Source organism: Rana temporaria, chromosome 2 (assembly GCF_905171775.1).
Source record: "Rana temporaria chromosome 2, aRanTem1.1, whole genome shotgun sequence".
NCBI classification, from domain to species: Eukaryota; Metazoa; Chordata; class Amphibia; order Anura; family Ranidae; genus Rana; species Rana temporaria.
Window position 1 is genome coordinate 306,628,280 of NC_053490.1, and position 19,714 is coordinate 306,647,993.

The 19,714-nt window shown below is 44.4% G+C and overlaps 1 protein-coding gene across 2 annotated transcripts in view; it reads left to right on the top strand.

Annotated features, from left to right (window-relative positions):
* The first annotated feature begins 261 nt into the window (after positions 1-261).
* SH3D21 (SH3 domain containing 21) overlaps positions 262-19,714 on the top strand; it is a 174,096-nt gene continuing 154,643 nt past the window's right edge. The window contains exon 1 of one of the 2 annotated variants that reach the window (XM_040337339.1): positions 262-538. In XM_040337339.1, the coding sequence (XP_040193273.1) occupies positions 526-538 (13 nt within the window). In that variant the 5' untranslated portion in view covers positions 262-525. The remainder of the gene's footprint in view (positions 539-19,714) is intronic. The other variant, XM_040337338.1, reaches the window with a different exon arrangement.

Sequence of the window (19,714 nt, forward strand, 5' to 3'; positions counted from 1 at the left end):
GATACACCGTCGTATCTCTTTGTGAATCTGGCCCACTGTATATATGTTGCGATCTAAGGATAGAGCTTTGTAATTCATTATCTATCATGCCCTCTTTTAGCGACACCTTTTTTTCTTGATTGGTTTAAACACTACATGCTCACCTTGTGAGCATTCCTGTCGCATTATGAACACATACCAGTTTCTGTAATGCAGCCAGTGTTACACAGTGCTGGCACTTGTAAAACCTGTTCACGCCTCTTTTACAGTATATAAAGTGTATCAGACTTAGTATTTGTTTCCCCTCAACTTCACTCCTTTAACTTGCCTTTCCTGTTTTTTTAACAACCAATCCTTTTGCTCGTGTTAAGGCAAGTTTTTTTTTTTTTCTTTTCCCTCTCGTAAAAACGACAGGATTAAGGAACTGCTTCTTCAGAAAGTTGCTCTTGATTGTGAAAAGCAGGAAGCTAGGGCCACTGCAAGGCCTTATCACACATATCTGCATGTCATTTTCTCAGACCTACAGTGATAAGTCAGAATCACAGAATGAGCTTGCTAGGTAAGTGTGCTCGGGTATTTTGAGCTGCTATGTCTTCTAGTAGAGATTGTTAACAAGTGTACCCTGATAGTTATTTGTGTGCGGAATCTAGAAAGTACATCTAGCATATAAAAAGGAATGTCTTTGTTTTAATATTGTACAGCACTGTAGTATCGGGAGTTGAGTCCATGTCTATGTATATTTTTCAAACCATGCAAACAGTTTGAATTAAATGAATGTAAAGGGTATGCATTTTTTTTCATATAAACAAATATGTGAATACATTTGTGTTATACCATTTAGTTTAAAGGGTTGTATATGCGTTTGCTTACGTTTGAAGAGCTGTTATGTTGTAGAATTAAAATGCATTTGCAAATTGTTTCTCATATCATGAGTTGTATAGGGCAGGGTCCTGTTTGTTCACCCTATCTCTGTGTCAATAGTAGATAACCTTCATGCTTGTTCTAATAGAACAGGCAAACTGGTACTCATTCACTCACAAATCCTCGCCAAAAAGTTCACCTTTTCTCTTTCAAAGTTTTTTTTGTTTGAGTGCCTCTGCCCCAGATGTTTTTGTCAAAAATGCATGAGAGCAGATAAAAAATAAAAAAAAACAGTCGACAGATTCATTGTATCTTGTGTCTCGCTCCTTTTACAAACAATAACTCACCTAAACATGAACCGCTGATGAAAAGTGAAAGTGTCCCAAAAAGTAAATCACCAATGAGAATTAGATATAGCTGGCAGTATATGTTTGTTTGCTGGGAGAAGTTTCTTTTTAGAGATCACCAGAGTAACAAAATAATGCCATAATCATAAAATGCCTCAGTTGTAACTGATGACTGGAAATGAAGCATGCTGTGGTCCCCTGGTGCACAATCTGTGGCCCTTTTGTGCTTGCCATGCAGTCCTAGAAACCCCACAAGTCAGCAGTTGATGATGATTTTGTAAAAGGGGCTGCAGTGGCAGTGATCTCTAGCAGTCTACTATAACATGTTCCTAATCTCTTATGGAATGTTCCTAACGACAACTGTGTCATGTCAGGAGTTTAGGGCAGTTCTAACTACTAAGTCTGGAAACAGAAAACAGAAAATTCCGCGCTATCAATAGTAAGCAGCTCACACTACCAATGGACAATGGTGGAATACAAAACAAACATAAAAAGTTTAGCGCATAAAATTAATAGATCACCCAATAAAAGGATGAATAAACAATGCATCAAACAAATGGTGAAAAAATTATGATGACAATATAGCAACCAAAAAAGTGATGTATATGTATAAACACTGGATGGTGTATATATAAAATCTAAATAAATATATGTGAAAAAAAAGTCCAATGTGATGAAAATTGGTGATAATAGTCCCAATGCCTCGGAATGAAGTGCAGTAAAGAAATCCACCACCGATCATTGAAAGGAAGGCTTACCAGAGATACTGTATCCTAATGGACATATGCCCAGAGGGTCAGTAAAGCAGGGTATAAACCACTCTCAGGCCTGGATCATCGGCTGCAATCAGAGAGGAACCCAGGGATCGAACCAGGAAAAAGGTCGCTTCCAGGGGTACCCAATGTGGGCCAAAATTTAAACCAATATGTAGAGATGTAGGGGAAGAAGAGAAAGGCACATAGCGTAATACTGAAAGGTACCAATGTTTAATAGTAGGTAAAAAAACTTACATTATAAAAGGTGATCAGCGCTTTCAAATGTACAAAGTGACAGCGGTGGAGTCCACCGACGCGTTTCGCATCAAATAGAGCATCGTCTGGGGTGATTAACTACTAAGTCTGCAGTCTCTGACAGTCTTCAGTAGCAGTACAAATACAAAATATATAGAGCCTTTTGGTGACTTCATGGGCCACAATTAAGGACCCCATACTCCATGAGTTGACAATCACTAGTTTAAATTTAGTTAAATTAACTGTATTTTGGCAGTATGATTGGTGTGTTACAGCCTTTTAGAGGCCATGTCACACTAGTGATCCTGTCTTTGTTAAAATCGAGGCGAGAGAGCACCCACCTACTCCTCTGGCATTACTCCTTTGCTGGCCACTATGCAACAGAATCGCAAGAAGAATTTCAAACATGAGGATTTAGCATGGAGATGGATTGGATTCCTTCATTTGCTATTGTGCTTTGCTGGGCTTCCAATGTGTCCTAGCAACTTTAAAGAGGAATGGGCTCCCTAGCTTATACATTGCTATATATGCTTCAACATGGGGCTCTCAAAGATCAGAGTTAGAACCACACTTTACAGAGCGGTCTTAACGAGCCAGTGCAGCGTCCACATATATTTGCAAATGTTGTGCAACTAAATCCTTTGTTTTTAACCCAAATTCTTAGTGCATTTTTTTTGCTGGCTAGATGGTAAGTATTCTGGGAAAACCAAATCAGGGTCCATAAAGACATGGATGAGCGAGTTTGGGGTGAGGGAACTTGACTGGCCTGCAGAGAGTCCTGACCTCAACCCAGATAGAACACCTTTGGGATGAATTAGAGCAGAGACTACGAGCCAGGCCTTCTCGTCCATATCAGTACCTGACCTCACAAATGCTCTTCTGGAAGAATGGTCAAACATTCCCATAGACACTCCTAAACCTTGTAGACAGCCTTCCCAGAAGAGTTGAAGTTGTTATAGCTGCAACGGCTGGGCCAACTCAATATTGAAACCTATGGACTAAGACTGGGATGCCAATAAAGTTCATGTGCTTGTAATGGCAGGCGTCCCAATACTTTTGACAATATAGTGTACTTTACTGTGTGAAAAACTATCCAGTGGAATCATGTTCTTTTGAATTTTTCATCTGTTTTCATAATTTGTTTCACTCTGGAGAACAAATGCAGTATAGTTGGGAATGATTTTTGCTTCCAGAAGATTCAGACTCTTGTGTTTATTGGGTGCCTTAAAAGTTTTGTATTTTTTATAGAAGATAAAGGTGTTGTGGAGTAGGTATTCCAAAGGATTGTCCTCTAGATTTCTGTTGGTCTGTTTGTGACATATGTGTTTCAGAGATTTTCAGGTGGGGACAGCTCCATCAAATTTTGTAGAATTTCTATAACTTTTGAAGGATTATTATGCCTTAACTGCTCTAGAGAATGCATATGAAACAAAAATCTATTTCTGATTACAACGTATTGTAACAGAAGAATCCAAAAAAGTGAAAGACAGAAGACAGAAATGTATAAAGCTGTATGCAGGATTTTAAAGTGGTACTAAAAACAAACTCACAAATGACATATATTATGCAGGCTGTCAGTTCCTCCTGTAACTTTGTTTTTTACCTGTTGACCCTGCTATTTTTCAACTTCCTTTAACTGACCAAGCTGTGCATCAAAAGTGGAAGTTGGAGGGTTGAGATAAACTGTTTAACAATACCAGGGGTGCTTACAACAGTCAGCTTTCATTCTATAAGTTTTCTTTTTAATTTGTTGAATACATATGAAAAGTTTTTCTAAAACTACCCTCTCCAGTGCTGCTGTCCAAGGGTGACTCCATTGCTCCTTCGTAGACTGACAAGCCACCCTGAGGTTGTATGTTACAGCCAGAATCACCAGGTGAAAATAAAATGTGAAAAGCCTAAAAATTGAAATCACCACATTTACAGAGGTTGTTAAGCCATGAGCTGAAATTGCTGGCATCCTCTCTGTTCCAGGCATACAGGGGCAGATTCTCGTAGATTAGCGTAAAACTGGGCGGGCGTAACGTATCTGATTTACGTTGCGCCGCCGCAAGTTTTTCAGGCAAGTGCTTTATTCACAAAGCACTTGCCTGTAAAGTTGCGGCGGCGTAGCGTAAATCACCCGGCGGAATTAAAATTCAGCGGGTAGGGGGCGTGTTTCATTTAAATGAAGCGCGACCCCGCGCCGAACGAACTGCGCATGCGCCGTCCCTAAAATTTCCCGGTGTGCATTGCTCTAAATGACGTTGCAAGGACGTCATTGGTTTTGACGTGAGCGTAAATTACGTCCAGCAGCATTCACGGATGACTTACGCAAACGACGTAATTTTATAAATTTTCGACGCGGGAACGACTACCATACTTAACATTGGCTGCGCCTCATATAGCAGGGGCAACTATACGCCGTAAACGTCGTAACTTTACTGCGTCGGCCGCCCGTACGCTCGGAATTCGCGTATCTAGCTAATTTGCATACTCGACGCGGAAATCGGCGGAAGCGGCACCTAGCGGGGAAAAAAATGATTGCAGTTACGATCCGACGGTGTAAGAGCCTTATGCCTGTCTTTCTTGCAAACATTGTTGTCAACCATTTTTAGCACTGTTTGTGTTTATTTAGTATGGCTCATCATTACTAAGGAATACCTAAGTGTGTTTCATGAAGGATCGAATGGATATCTATGCGTAACTGATTCTAAGAATCAGTCGCATAGATACGACTGCCCAGATTAGGACTTACGATGGCGTACATGGCGCTTCGCCGTCGTAAGCCCTTTGAGAATCTGGGATCGAATGGATATCTATGCGTAACTGATTCTAAGAATCAGTCGCATAGATACGACGGCCCAGATTAGGACTTACGACGGTGTACATGGCGCTTTGCGTCGTAAGCCCTTTGAGAATCTGGGCTACAGTAAATAATGCACGGTGTGTCAGTTTTTTAAAGATTGTGTTTCTAAATACCTTTTTCCACAGCGCTGCTGTGCAGTCACGTGATCCCCCTCCACTGTCCTCTCCCGATAAGCAGGAGGGGCTGAGATTCCCCTCTAAAGTCAGCCGGCCAGCAGATGGAGACCACGTGACCACACAGTGGAGCTGTGCAAGAAAGTACTTGGGAATATAATTATTTTTTTTAAATAGACACACACTGCTTTATATGTTCCTAAATGAGAGGGGATGCCAGGGATTTTTATTATATTATTATACAGAAATAGCGGCGGGAGGGGCGGGGAGGAGATCAGATCTCCCACTGAGCTGACAGGCAGGGAGGGAGGGGGAGTGGTAGGGATCATGGATCAGCAGTCATGATTACCATGGTCAGCACACACAGGGGGACACAGAAACAGGCAGGATCAAGCAGGTATTTTAAATCATAAAATGGGACCTTTTTTTTTTAGGTTTAAACCTGCTTTAACTTGGAATATAGATACCAGGAGACAGAAACGGTGGTCCCTAGGAGTGAAAGTTGGTTCTGAATGATGTAACAGATCTATTCATTTTATGAGGTTATAGAAGAATTTTATATACAGAGGACGCCTGTAATTAACCGACTTTATGTCTAGTGCATTTATGTAACAATGGAAATAATATCATAAAATCTAAATATTCATTCTATAGGACAGGTTCCAGGCTAACTATAGAAACATTGAATTTCACAGCTACAAAGTTCAAAGCATGCGTCAGTGCCATATAAAAATAAAGCACATATGCATGACAGGGTTTTATATGTAAGTATTGCTAAAGGTCTTGCTGGAAAAAAATAAATTTAAAAATAAGCAGTTATTGTGTATAAGTAACAATGTACTGAGAAATATAAATGCAATGATAGCAGGCAAAAAGGATAAAGCAGCTTATATAGTATTTTGCCTTTATCAATATTAAAATGAATTGTTTAAATTAAGCCTTTCCGTTTTCATTGCTTACCTTATTTTAGACCTAGTGAAGTTATCACTTTGGTCTCTGTGCTTCTCTATGCAATGTAGGGAAGACTGTGGCTGGTATGAGTGCTGTTCATAGCTTCTATGTACATAGTAGTTCTCCTCTTAAGAGTCCTCAGCCATAATGCAAGCTGTGGGTTGGATCTTGGAGGGAGTTGTGTAGATATAAAATGGCCTTGATGGGTGGATGTCAGTCTGGAAGAGTGGATGTTCCTAGTAGGGTTTCCACCTTTTCTTCAAGCCAAACCCGAACCCTTTGTGTGCCCCAAGGAGAATAGTAATGCGATGCGTATAGCGTCCCGCAGCAAAATGTGGGTGTGGCCAAATTGCTTTTGCTGATATCATCACCCTGCCCCCCACTGATGTCAAACCTGCTCCTAGACAGCCACCCGCAGATGGCAACAGATTTGTGTGTGACCATCTTGGTTACTTGGGGAGCCCAGCCCAGTCCACCTGAAACCCGGACACATAATTCAAAATCCGGACTGTACAGGTGAATCCTGGACAGGTGGCAACTCTAGTTCCTAGATAAGCTGTATATGCATACAGACCACCATAGGTAGTGCCCCAATGTGATTTTGAGCCTCCAAAATTGAAACAACTGAAATCCAACTTATTATCAGAGCAGATCAGAGACTGTAAAACTGGAGAGCAAAGAGCTAATAAAAGAATGCAGGCTTTATCTGACAGTTTGAGAAGCTCACAGTGTGCAGTAAGATCAACGTAAGTAACTTTAATGCAGAAGGGGGGCCTGTATAGCTGTGCAATACTAAAGGGGAGGTCACCGGCACTCTTGGGCTGAAATCAAACCTGAAACGGTGAATGGAGACACACCGGACTCCTGCTGTGAGCCGTAGTGTGCTGCAGTGTGAACCCAGCCTAAAAGTGGAGGAAAACCCCAAAGTTGGAGTTATCACCAAGTCTAGAGTAGAGGGGAAATCTTCCAATGGGAATATTAGTTTCAATCTAAAGGAGATTTTCCTTGAAGAAGTTCCTCTAACTTCCTGTTGTGTGTCAAAATAAGAAGTGAGAAGAAATCTCCCAAATAGGACACAGAGGTAAAATAAACCTCGAAAAACTAAAAATAATGATTTCCTGACAGACTCCATGGCAGACTATGTGTGGGTTAACCCCGCCCCTCTCCACTGCTATAGGACCCCCTACCCATAAATTTGAGCTCACCTCCATAGACAGTGTTCCTTTTTTGTCCTCCTCTCATGGACCCTACATCGCACGAATCACAGGATGTTTGTCCGATTGGTACCTCATTGCGGTGCACCCAGGACCCAGCCATGGGCGGGCGAGTGGTTTTCAGGGCCTATATTACCCTTATGATGGGAGAAGGTTGTGACCCCTATGTACCAGGATGGACGCTACACGGTATCGGCTGGCAAAGGTCTGAAGATTCTTATTTTTCTTATCCATGGCAGATCGTTTTTGTGTGTGTCCCCCTTTTACTGTTTTCAGTTAATTCCAGGATCCTGGTTTTCGTTGGGCGCATGGAACGCTTCCTGCGTTTCAAGATGCCAGATCTCTTCCGGGTTCCCGGAGCGGCGCACGTCTGCGCATGCGCGAGGCTGCGGTGAAACCGAGGCTTGGCACCATTTTTAAAATACTGTGTAGCCCCAAAACAGGTGGATACCTGTGGGCTTACTGCGGCAGCATCCCGGAGCACGGCGCCCATTAAGGGCAGGTAAGCAGGCTATAAGTAACTGCTACCAGGTCTCTTAAAGGGGAAGTAGATGAATAACATAATAAATAAATAGATAATTGAATATGTGTGTATACATGTATGTATATATGTATATGTATATATATATATATGTGTATGTATGTTTAAAGTATTTCTATTCCTCTTGTGTTGCGTATCCCCAGTGCTGGTTGTGCCCTGTTTTCCTCTGTATTTTGTGCCTGGTGGTTCTACATCATGGACAAATTTTTTTGCCTCCGTCTGGCCAGCCCTCTCGCACAAGGTATGTGCAGATGAGGGAAGGGGGATGGTGTATGTCGCTGTGCATTAGGAGATGTGAATAGTATCCTGGTTGCGTGTCTCTCCTTTTCTGTAGCGTACGTCTCTCCTTCAGCCCTGCTAAGTCGGGTTGTCATTCACAGGACAGGGACCTTGCCAGGCCGCAACACCATCATTCTTCTTCGAGATCCAGACGTATACTCCGTCTGAGTCTCCTCATCACAGGGGACGTTCACATTCCCCCTCTAAGTATAGGAGACGTTCCATTTCTCCTAAGCATAGGAGACGTTCCCATTCCTCCTCTAGTCACCGCTACCACCACCGCGATAGTCGCTCGGTTCACAGATCCTGTTTGGGATGTAAGACCAGAATCCCAGGGACAAATGGCTATGCGACCCATGTTATGCCCTAGCGGTTGGTGAGAAAGAGACGGAAAAGCAAAATCTTGAGTCTCTTGTTAAACGTGTGGTGCATCAGTCTATGAAGGAACTAGACACCTCCCACACGAGGAGCCAGTCCACTACCTTCTCTGGCTCTCTGGCTGACGAGGCCCAGGAGGATCCTGGCCAATTCCAGCCTCATGATGCCTCCCATGATTCCTCGCACAGCGAGATGGAGGGAGATGATTATTCTGTGGGTTTCGACTACGCTTTAGTCTCCCCACTAATCAAGGAGGTCAAGGAGACCCAAAAAAATTGGGGAGACTGCTGCTCCCCCAGAGAAACAGAGGACGCTGTTCCAACAACTAGGGAAAGAATGTTCCAACTTTCCACTTCCCTCTGGACTTAAGGACGTTTTTGAGGAAGAATAGAGTAAGGGGGATAAGAAAGTTTTCTATGCTAGACAAAACCTCAAAACTCTATCCCTTTAAAGCCGAGGATGTAGAACATATAGAAAATGCTCCCCTCGTTGATGCAGCAGTGACGCGCCTAGCGAAGCACCCTTCCGCTAGAGGATACGGTATCTTTTTAAGATGTCCTAGAATGCAGATTTGACCAAAACCTCAAAGGATTTACAGCTTAGCCGGAATGGCATGCAAACCAGCCCTGGCCCTTGCGGTTACTTCCAAAGCTATGGAGGCCTGGGTTGAAAAGGATAGATTCTGTTCTGAAAGGAGTTTTCAGAAGAACTGGCACAAGGATCAGCGGTGCAAGAACTAAAATTGGCAGTTGCCTTTTTTTGGGGGGAAGCATCAATTGACCTCATCTGCCTGCTGGCTAGATCGATGTTATCTTCAGTCACGGCCGAAAGAGCATTATGGCGGCGCCTCTGGCTTGCTGACCCAACCTCTAAGCAGGCATGATGTAAGTTCCCTTTGAGGGGTCATCCTTGTTTGGTAACAAGCGGGATAGCGCCATTTCAAAAGCCACAAGCGGGAAGTCGGGGTTCTTCCCCCGGGATAGGCGCCTGTTTAACCAAAGAAGACCTCAGCATAGATGCAGTACAGAACACTCAAGGGAAGCATGTTTCTTTTAAATCCAGACGGGATTTCAGGAGAAGTTGGAATTGGATTAGAGGAGCTCGCTTACGTCTTTCCGGCACGTCTGGGTGGCATTGATCTCAGATTATTGGACCATCAAAACAGTCTCCACAGGCCACACAGACATGTCCACATCACTACTATGATCGGAAGAAAATGACAAGTCCTGCTGTCATATGTAAACTCTCTGAAAGATCACGAGCCGGTGGTGCCAGTGCCGAAGAACGAGGAATTCCAGGGAGTATACTCCCCCTTCTTTCTACTATATAAAAAGAATGGCTTCTGGTGCCCAGTAATGGATCTTACTTTTCTCAACAATTCAAGATGGAATCACTTTAGACCGTCCAGAGAAGAGTTCAACTAGGCGACTGGTTAATTTCAATAGATATAAAGGACGAGCACTTTCATGTGCCAGTGGCAGAGCTATTCCACAAATATCTTCTGTTCCAGGTCGGACAAGAGCACTGAGGCCCCGTACTCACGACCAAACATGTCTGCTGAAACTGGTCCGCGGACCAGTTTCAGCAGACATGTTTGGCCGTGTGTAGGCCCGAGCGGACCATTTTCGGCCAGATCGGACAGGTTTCCAGCCCGGACATGTAACCTGTCCGCCCGGACATGTACGGTCGTCTGTACAGACCTACCGTACATGTCCTGCCGCCCGCCATCCCTCGCATGCGTCGAATGACTTCGACGCATGCGTGGAAGCCTTTTAAAGGCAGGCCGCCCACGTCGCCGCGTCATTGTCGCGGCGACACCGCGTCATCGACGCGGCGACACCGCGGACACGCCCCGCGTATTGTTTACGCGCGGACATCTGTTCGATGGTGTGTACGGCCATCGAACAGAAGTCCCCGGGCAGTCCCCGGGCAGACATGTCCGATGAAAACGGTCCGCGGACCGGTTTCATCGGACATGTTTGATCGTGAGTACTCGGCCTTACAGTTTATATGTCTTCCGTTTTGGATTGATGACTTCTCCAAGAGTCTTTTCAAAGGTTCTTTTGGCAGTGGTGTCTTTTTAGGACAAAAGGGGTACGACTATACCACTACCTGGACGACCTGTTAGTACTATTCCAAGACAGGCAGCAACTTCTAGTTCACAAGGAACAAGTGATTTCCACACAAATGGAGTTAGTATGGCTTCTAAAACAGAGAGAAAAGACAGCTAGAGCCGACCCAGTGCCTAATCTATCTGGGAGCCCGGTTCAATACCATATAGAACACCATCTATCTTTTAAAAAAAAAAAAAAATTCAGTTATTCGGGAAAGATTCTCCCTAACCCTAGACTCCTCACTCCTGAGGGCTTTACAGTGCCTAAAGATATTCGTCACATTGGTGGCCACAGACTCTATGGTCAAATGGGCAATGTGGAGGCTGCGCCCCTTTCAAGCGTGCTTCCTTTATCAATGAAGGTTGGAAGACATCAGTCAGTTGATCCGATCACTCAGTTAATGAGGAACAGTCTTCTTCGGTGGCTTCAACACAAAAACCTATTGACATGCCACTCTCTTGCCCCCATCCATTGGGCGACTGTTACATCCAATGCCAGCAATGCGGGCTGGGAGGCCCATTTTTGGATCAGAACTAGCACAAGGCAAGTGGGATGCCCATTTTCCACATTCCAGGTTCAGACATTCTGGAACTTCGGGCGGCATGGTGTGCACTTTTTTCCACCTTCTGAAGGGGAAGTCAAGATGGACAACACCACAGCTATGGCATATGTGAAAAGACAAGGGGGCACTCGGAGCTCCTCCCTCCTCCAAGAGGTCGAGCCAATCATGACCTGGGGGCTCAGAGGAACCTGCTCAATCTGTCAGCAGTCTTCATTCCAGGGGAGCAGAACATTCAAGTAGACTTCCTGTCTCACAGCAACCTAGACAACAACGAATGGTCACTGCACCCACAGACCTTCAAGTGGATCTTATCGTTGGGAATCGATCTCGAGGTGGATCTGTTTGCGTTCCCCTGTAACTATAAAATCTACAAGTACTACACAAGTTTGTTGCAGTCAAGTTTTCGGAGTGGATGCATTAACAAGTCGGTGGAATTTCAACAAGGCGTATGCTTTTTCCTCCACCTCCGATCATTCTCAAATTCCTACAGAAGCTCTAGATGGAGACAGTTGAGGTGATGACAATTGCACCCTACTGGCCGAGCAGACCGTGGTTTCCCCTTCTCAACCAGTTGAGCTTGCGGGATTCGTTGCCTCTCCCTCTTGGGCCGGACCTTTTTTCTCAGGGGGCGACCCTGCACCCCTGCCCAGCGATACTAGGCCTGATGGTCTGGTTCTTGAAGGGGAGAGGCTAAAGACTCAGTGTGTGTCGAGAGTTATTTCTACCCTCATGAGTTCCAGAAAGCCTAAATACAAAGTCTACAGTAGAATATGGGCCAAGTTTTTCTACTTCTACAGGAAAATCATGTAGAATTTAGGACATCCTCAGTTTTCTCCAGTCTGGCTCGGACCTTTCTTTCCTTGTCTATTAGTTTCCTTAAGGGTGCAAGCCTCAGCTCTCTCAGCATTCTTGGGAACATCATGGGCATCTCACCCACTGATACGGCAGTTGTTTTTCATGGGGCATCAAGACTCAGGCCTCAGAGGAAACCTAGATTCCCCAAATGGGATCTTTCACTCGTCCTTGTTGTATTATTACTTTGGCCAAAAGGGTGTCAGAGATAAGCTTTTTGGGATGTCAGGAACTCTTTCTGACTTTCTTTCCGGACCAGGTGGTCCTTATTCCCATCCTTGGTTCCAAGCCAAAAGTTACTTCGGTGTTACATGAAAACCAGGAGATAGTACTTCCTACATTCAAATCTCCATAATCCGCAGAAGCTCATTCTTTAGATATGGGTGAAACCCTAAGGGAATACTTACGAGTCACTTCTTCGTTCAGACGTTCCAATCATCTCTTTTTGTTACAGGAAAAACGCGCTTCTTCAAGATCGGTAGCGGCCTGGATTGTTCAAATCCATTCAACAAGCTTACAGGGCAAAGGGCTTGGCTCCTCCAGAGGCGGTGACGGCTCATTCCACCAGAGGAATGGCAGCCTCATGGGCAGCAGCTCGACATGTGGCTCCTGATGTGATATGCAAGGCAGCCTCGTGGTCATAGATCAACGCTTTTATGTCTCATTATTGTATCGAGCCTGCTTCCTTTTCCTCTTAATTTTGGTCTGAGAATCCAGTCATTTGACGGGAAAGATTAAATATTTTGTTCAGCATACCCTCCCGTGTGGATTGGCTAGTTATTTCCCACACGTAGTCTGCCATGGAGTCTGTCAGGAAAACGGAAAATTTATTGCCAAATACTTACCGTAATTTTCCTTTCCTGATAGACTCCATGGCAGACGGAGTTCCCACCCATGAATACGAATATAAGAGTCGAACTGAGAGTCGGCTAATTACGGAACACTGTCTATGGAGGTGAGCTCAAATTTATGGGTAGGGGGTCCTATAGCAGTGGAGAGGGGCGGGGTTAACCCACACGTAGTCTGCCATGGAGTCTATCAGGAAAGGAAAATTACGGTAAGTATTTGGCAATAAATTTTCCGTTATATTGCATGAAACAATAATTAGATATACAGGGCCAGATTCACAGAAAAAGTACGCCGGAGTATCTGCTGATACTCCGGCGTACTTTCAAATTTGCCGCGTCGTATGTTTATTTGTAATTCACAAACAAAGATAGGACGGCTTTTGGCTAAGATCCGACAGGCGTACGGCTTCGTAGGCCTTCGGATCTTAGGATGCAATACTTCGGCGCCCGCTGGGTGGAGTTTGCGTCGTTTTCCGTGTCGGGTATGCAAATTAGCTGTTTACGGCGATCGACGAAGGTACGCGCATTCGTCGCATTCTCTTACGTCGTCGCTAGTCGGTTTTTCCCCTCGCAAACTTAAGCCTGCTATTTCATGGCTTAGATTTAGACCCGCCATGTTAAAGTATGGCCATCGTTCCCGCGTCGAATTTCAATTTTTTTTTGCGTAAGACGTCCGGGAATAAGAAAGGACGTTACGCACGTCGCCGTTCAAAAAACACGTTGGGGTGCCGTAATTTTGCGCAAAGCACGGCGGGAAATTTCCTAATGGAGCATGCGCAGAACGTTCGGCGCGGGAACGCGCCTAATTTAAATGGTACACGCCCCATTTGAATTAGGCGGGCTTGCGCCGGACGGCTTTACGCTAAGCCGCCGCAAGTTTACACGCAAGTGCTTTGTGAATCAAGCACTTACGACGAAAACTTGTGGCGGAGTAACGTAAAGGGGATACGTTACGCCGCCGTAATTGTTCGTGAATCTGGCCCACAGTACTTGAATGTTTTCCATTAGATCCAAGCAAATTGTAGAGTTGGCCACACACCATACAATCCCTCCTTTTAGACACTTTCTTTTATTTCGATTTAAAGATACTCTATTATCCTCTTAGATTATTCAGTTCCACGGTATCATGCACTGCAAGTTTTTCATTTAGCGAATTTCAATTTTAGGCAGACTCTCTCAGAAGACAGCTGATTGTCAGTTTTGATAAATCAAGTCTAAAACACAATCTGACTTTGTGTCACCAGATCTTCAGTTCCCTTATTCCTGAAGCCATTCAGAAATTATTTACCATCTTAAAGTGGAGTTCCGCCCCCCAAAAAATAATTAAAAGTCAGCAGCTACAAATACTGCAGCTTCTGACTTTTAATAGTAGGACACTTACCTGTCCAGGGTGTCCGCGATATCCTCACCTGAAGCCGATCTGTCCCTTAGCTCCCGGGTGGAGGCACCGCCATCTTCAGTAAAGCCCCTTTCACACTGGGCGCTTTATCATCAATTTCACAGTGCTATTCACCTGCCAGCAGCCGAAAAATGGTTAAAACCACCTGCTGCAGCGCCGCGGTGCCCATTAATTTCAATGGGCAGGAGCGGTATACACAACGCTCCTTCACCGCTCCACCGCTTTTTTTAGCGTCCTGCCAGCGCACTGCTCCAGTGTGGAAGCCCCCGGGCTTTCACACTGGAGTGTGAGGAGCGGCTCTTTCAGGGCGCTTTGCAGGCGCTATTTTTAGCGTTATAGCACCTGGAAAACGCCTCAGTGTGAAAGGGGTCTTAGGGAATCAGGAAGTGAAGCCTTACGGCTTCACAGCCTGGTTCCCTACTGCGCATGGGTGAGATTGCGCTGCACGTCCTCACTGGTCCCTGCTGTCTTCTGGGATCTGTGTGTCTCCCAGAAGACAGCGGAGGGGACAGAGGAGGGGCCAGACATGGCGTAGATTGCAGCGGAATCGTATCTATTGTCGGAAGTGGGAGCAAATACCTGTATTATACAGGTACCTGCTCCCCTCTCCCCTGAAACGTGCCAAATGTGACACCGGTAGGGGAGGTACCGGAAAAGAGGAAGTTCCATTTTTGGGTGGAATTCTGCTCTAAGAAACTATTAGGCTGGGTTCACATATGAGCCGCATTCGGCTCTCAGCAGAGGTCCGGTGCGTGCTGGTTCACCATTTCAGGTCTGATTACAGCACGAATTTTGGGCTGAATTTGCTCCTGAAACGTACCAAAAGACGCACCAGACCTGCTGCGGAGATATGTGAACCAGCTCCATAGAGAACCGGTCAAAATCTCCTGCTATTACGATTTGGATGCGGCGATCAATTCGCAATGGTGTGAACCCAGCCCTAAACATTGTTGTCAACCATTTTTAGCACTGTTTGTGTTAATTTAGTATGGCTCATCATTACTAAGAAATACCTAAGTGTGTTTCATGAAGGAATGAATCTGCTTGCTAAACAATGTTTGAAGTATCTGCAAGCAGTACCTGAAATTGACCTGGCGACCTCTTGCAGTCTGTTTACAGCAGAGCGAGAGTGGGAAAAGCAGCATAAGGTCCCTTTTACACATGTGGACCGTATTTTCGCTTTTTCATCCATCCGTTTATGGATGAAAAAGGGACATACATTAATCCTTATGGGACATCAGGTGTCAGCGGATGAACATCCTCAGACACCCGATCTCATCTGTGTCCGCAATCCTCCGATTCTGCAGACGGAGGAAAATTCTATTTTTCCATCCGTCTGCAGGACGGATCAGGTGAACATGTACAGAGGGTCCGTGTTCATCCAATCACCCCATAGGGGAGAGTGGAGATCTGACAGGGTGGTCCCTGTCATCTGCCGGCTCAGTGGGGATCAACAGAGCGTTCCCCGCTGAGCAAGCGGATACACATGTACGGATCCTCACGGGATCCGTACATGTGAAAGGGGCCTTAGAAGGGGCCGATGCTGATGGGAAGAGAAAGCAGAGTGACAGAGAGATAAGCTCTTCAATGTGCCGTTTCTTCTTTCACTGTCTAGGCACAAGCTTAGGGGGCAGGTCCATGACAGCATGGGTTCAGAATGTGGCAGGCGCAGCACTATGAAGTGCCTTTATGCGCTGTGGCATTAGAAGAATTTGGATTTCTCTCAGGGGTCAAGTCCTGGGGAAAAAAGTGTGGGAACTCCCACCCAAGATCCACTCCCCCACCAAAAAAAATTACACGCTCATATGCATAATTACTAAACCGCATGTTTTTATTTTTTGTATCCACTGTACTTTAATAATCCTTTATGTTACTGGCCGCTTCCTGTTTATGGATTCATTGGGTAGTGTGTGGGTATTTCGTCACTTCCTCGATGCCGCAATGTCTCCTGGGAGCTTTTGTCATTGTTCCCAGGAGACATTGCGGAGGTCTGCCGCAAGTTATCTTGGGATTTAGAAAGAACTAACTCGCGGCAGACCTCCGCAATGTCTCCTGGGAACAATGACAAAAGCTCCCAGGAGACATTGCGGCATCGAGGAAGTGACGAAATACCCGCACACTACCCGATGAATCCATATACAGGAAGCGGCCAGTAACATAAAGGATTACTAAGGTTCGCCTGCCCCTGACAGTGACTCGAGCTGGGCATCGCCGCTTAGTGAAGGATTGGCTCAGGCGGCTCGGCTGCTCTAGTCCTGCAAAAGGGAACTGCATTCCTGCTGTGAAAAAAGTGCAGGGACTCCGTTCCCATGCGTTCCCGCAGGACTTGAGCCCTAATTTCTCTGATCTTTTAGTCCAAACAAGACTATCTGTTACTCTATAATTCCTCTAGCGCCATTCTATGGAAGCAGTAGTTTTAAAAAGCACACCAAACTCTTGAGATAACTTCTTTATTAACTTCAGATTTTCTTCATATATAACACTGACAATTTCGCAGCAGGCAGTCTATGTACAAACATGTGTTGAATAAAGTATAACAAAATGCCGGTTCAACTGTTTAATCTTGTCATTCTACATAAAATGGTAGATATATTTCTTTCTTCAGTATCTGTACTCTCACTTTAAGTTATTTAAACACTTTATGATCTCTCTGAGGCTTAATCAATAGTTTTACTCGCTCTACATTGCTGTTTGCAGTTTGAGGTTTGATGTTTGGTAGCACATTTGCTCTAAAGTTTGGTTTGATGTTTGGTGGAACTACAAGTGAACACACACAACTAGTTCACTATACAGTTCCAATCACATTATTAACAATAGGATCATATATAACTGTATTAAATACCTATTTTGGCCACTTGCTTCCATAAAACAGAACTCTGAAGCCTCATACACACGTCCGAGGAACTCGACGGGCGAAACACATAGTTTTGCTCGTCGAGTTCCTTGTGAAGCCGCCGAGGATCTCGGCGAGCCAAATTTTCCCATTCCCGTCAAGGAAATAGAGAACATGTTCTCTTTTTGGCCCGACGAGATCCTCAACGGTTTCCTCGTCGAAAAGTGTACACACGACCGGTTTCCTCGGCAAAAAACAAACAAACAGCAAGCTTCTTGCTGGTTTTTGCCGAGAAACTCGATCGTGTGTATGAGACCTGAGTGGCGTGTGTCTGTTCAGATCTTCTCTCTCTGGTGTAATGAGTTCTAGTAACTCTGCTAGGGAACTTTCCAGACAGAAAATGGGTGTAGGGCTGGCTGTGATTGGCCAAGACGCTTGCTCAATGTGAGATTGGCTGCGATTGGCCAAGACTCCTTATGAGTCACAAAAGCTCAACTCTATGCTTTCTGGTTTCAATTCTGCTGTGTCATTGAGCTTCCTTGCAGTATATAGAACAAATCTTAAAAGGCATATTCTCTCTTCTTGCTTCTGTGAACACAATATACAACTGTTACATGACATCCATATATAAAGTCACAGGGGCAGATCCACAAAGAGAGTACGCCGGCGTATCTACTGATACGCCGGCGTACTTTCAAATTTCCCGCGTCGTATCTTTGTTTTGAATCCTCAAAACAAGATACGACGGCATCTGGGTTAGATCCGACAGGCGTAAGTCTTCGTACGCCTATGGATCTTAGATGCAATTCTTCGGCGTCCGCTGGGTGGCGTTCCCGTTGTTTTCCGCGTTGAGTATGCAAATTAGCTATTTCCGACGATCCACGAATGTACGAGCGGCCTTCGCATTTTTTTACGTCGTCTCTAGTCGGCTTTTTTCGGCGTATAGTTAAAGCTGCTATTTGGTGGCGTACGCAATGTTAAGTATGGCCGTCGTTCCCGCGTATAATTAAAAAAAAAAAATTTGTTTGCGTAAGTCGTCCGTGAATCGGGATGGACGTAATTTACGTCCACGTAAAAAAAAATGACGTCCTTGCGACGTCATTTAGCGCAATGCACGGCGGGAAATTTAGGAACAGAGCATGCGCAGTTCGTTCGGCGCGGGGACGCGCTTCATTTAAATAAAACACGCCCCCTATTCGCCGATTTGAATTACGTGCCATTACGCCGCAAGAGATAGACTACGCCGCCGTAACTTACGGCGCAAATTCTTTCTGGATTCGAAGCAAAGAGAAGTAAGTTACGGCGGCGTAGCGTATCTCAGATACGCTGCACCGGGGCAGATCTTTGTGGATCTGCCCCATAGTAAATAACTCTGCTTTTATCTCTCACATATGAGCTGTATTAAGGTTATTAGCAGGTCTAGCTGTATATACATGTAAGTCACATTAGCAATCTAGGACAGGTCTTAGCTGACCAGCTACACAGAAGAAATGGGTTCAATGATGCAGTTCGTCATTCAACCCAAAAGACTGATGAAATGAAGTGGCAGAAAAATATAAGAGGTGGCTCTGGATTGTAGGTGAATACAGCAACAAAGTAATTTTTTTTACTCTGTGTTTTATTTTTGGCTGGAGTTTTATTTTGCGGCTTGTTAATAATTCCAATGGGCTATAATTGCTGGATGCAGGAGGAGGCTATAGTAAGTAGTAATATAGTAGTAGTAATAGTATATTTTAGTATAGCAGAGAGTGACTTTTACCACATTGCTCATGCTGGAAGAATAGAAATGTAATGTAACACATTATAAGAAATATATGATATAGACCCCCCCCCCCCCCCAAAAAAAAAAAAACAATATTGCAAATATTATTACTAGAGCGTGTGCTGCATAGAATAGATCATCTAACCAGTATTATCTATTACAAGTAAAACAGACTTGCATACACTTCCATAATACAGAGGCCTCTGCTCTTTTTAATAGTGTACTCATTCAAAGCAGGCCAGTGCCACATGTGTGATGTTTCATCACACAACAATGAGCCTATGTGTTAGTAACTCCAACATTCATTTTGTAACTATAGCTTTACCTGACATACAGTATACATAATTAAAAAATTGTTCCTATAAAATGTTTACATTGATTAACAGAAATATATTATTAATTGTCAAAGTTTAACCCCTTGACCTCAGGAAGGTTTTACCCACTTCATTACCAGGGCATTTTTTGCTATTCAGCGCTGTGGTAATTTAGCTGGCAATTGCGCAGTCATGCAACACTGTACATCAATTACATTTTTATATTATGTTTCACATAAATAGAGCTTTCTTTTGGGGGTATTTGATCACCACCAAGTTTTTTATTTTTTTGGATACATATTAACCACTTCAGCCCCGGAAGATTTGGCTGCTTAATGACCGGGCCATTACTTGCGATTTGGGCCTGTGTCGCTTTAACTGACAATTGCGCAGACGTGTGACGTTGTACCCAAACAAAATTGACGTCCTTTTTTTACCACAAATAGAGATTTCTTTTGGTGGTATTTTATGATCTCTGCGGTTTTTATTTTTTGTGCTATAAACAAAAA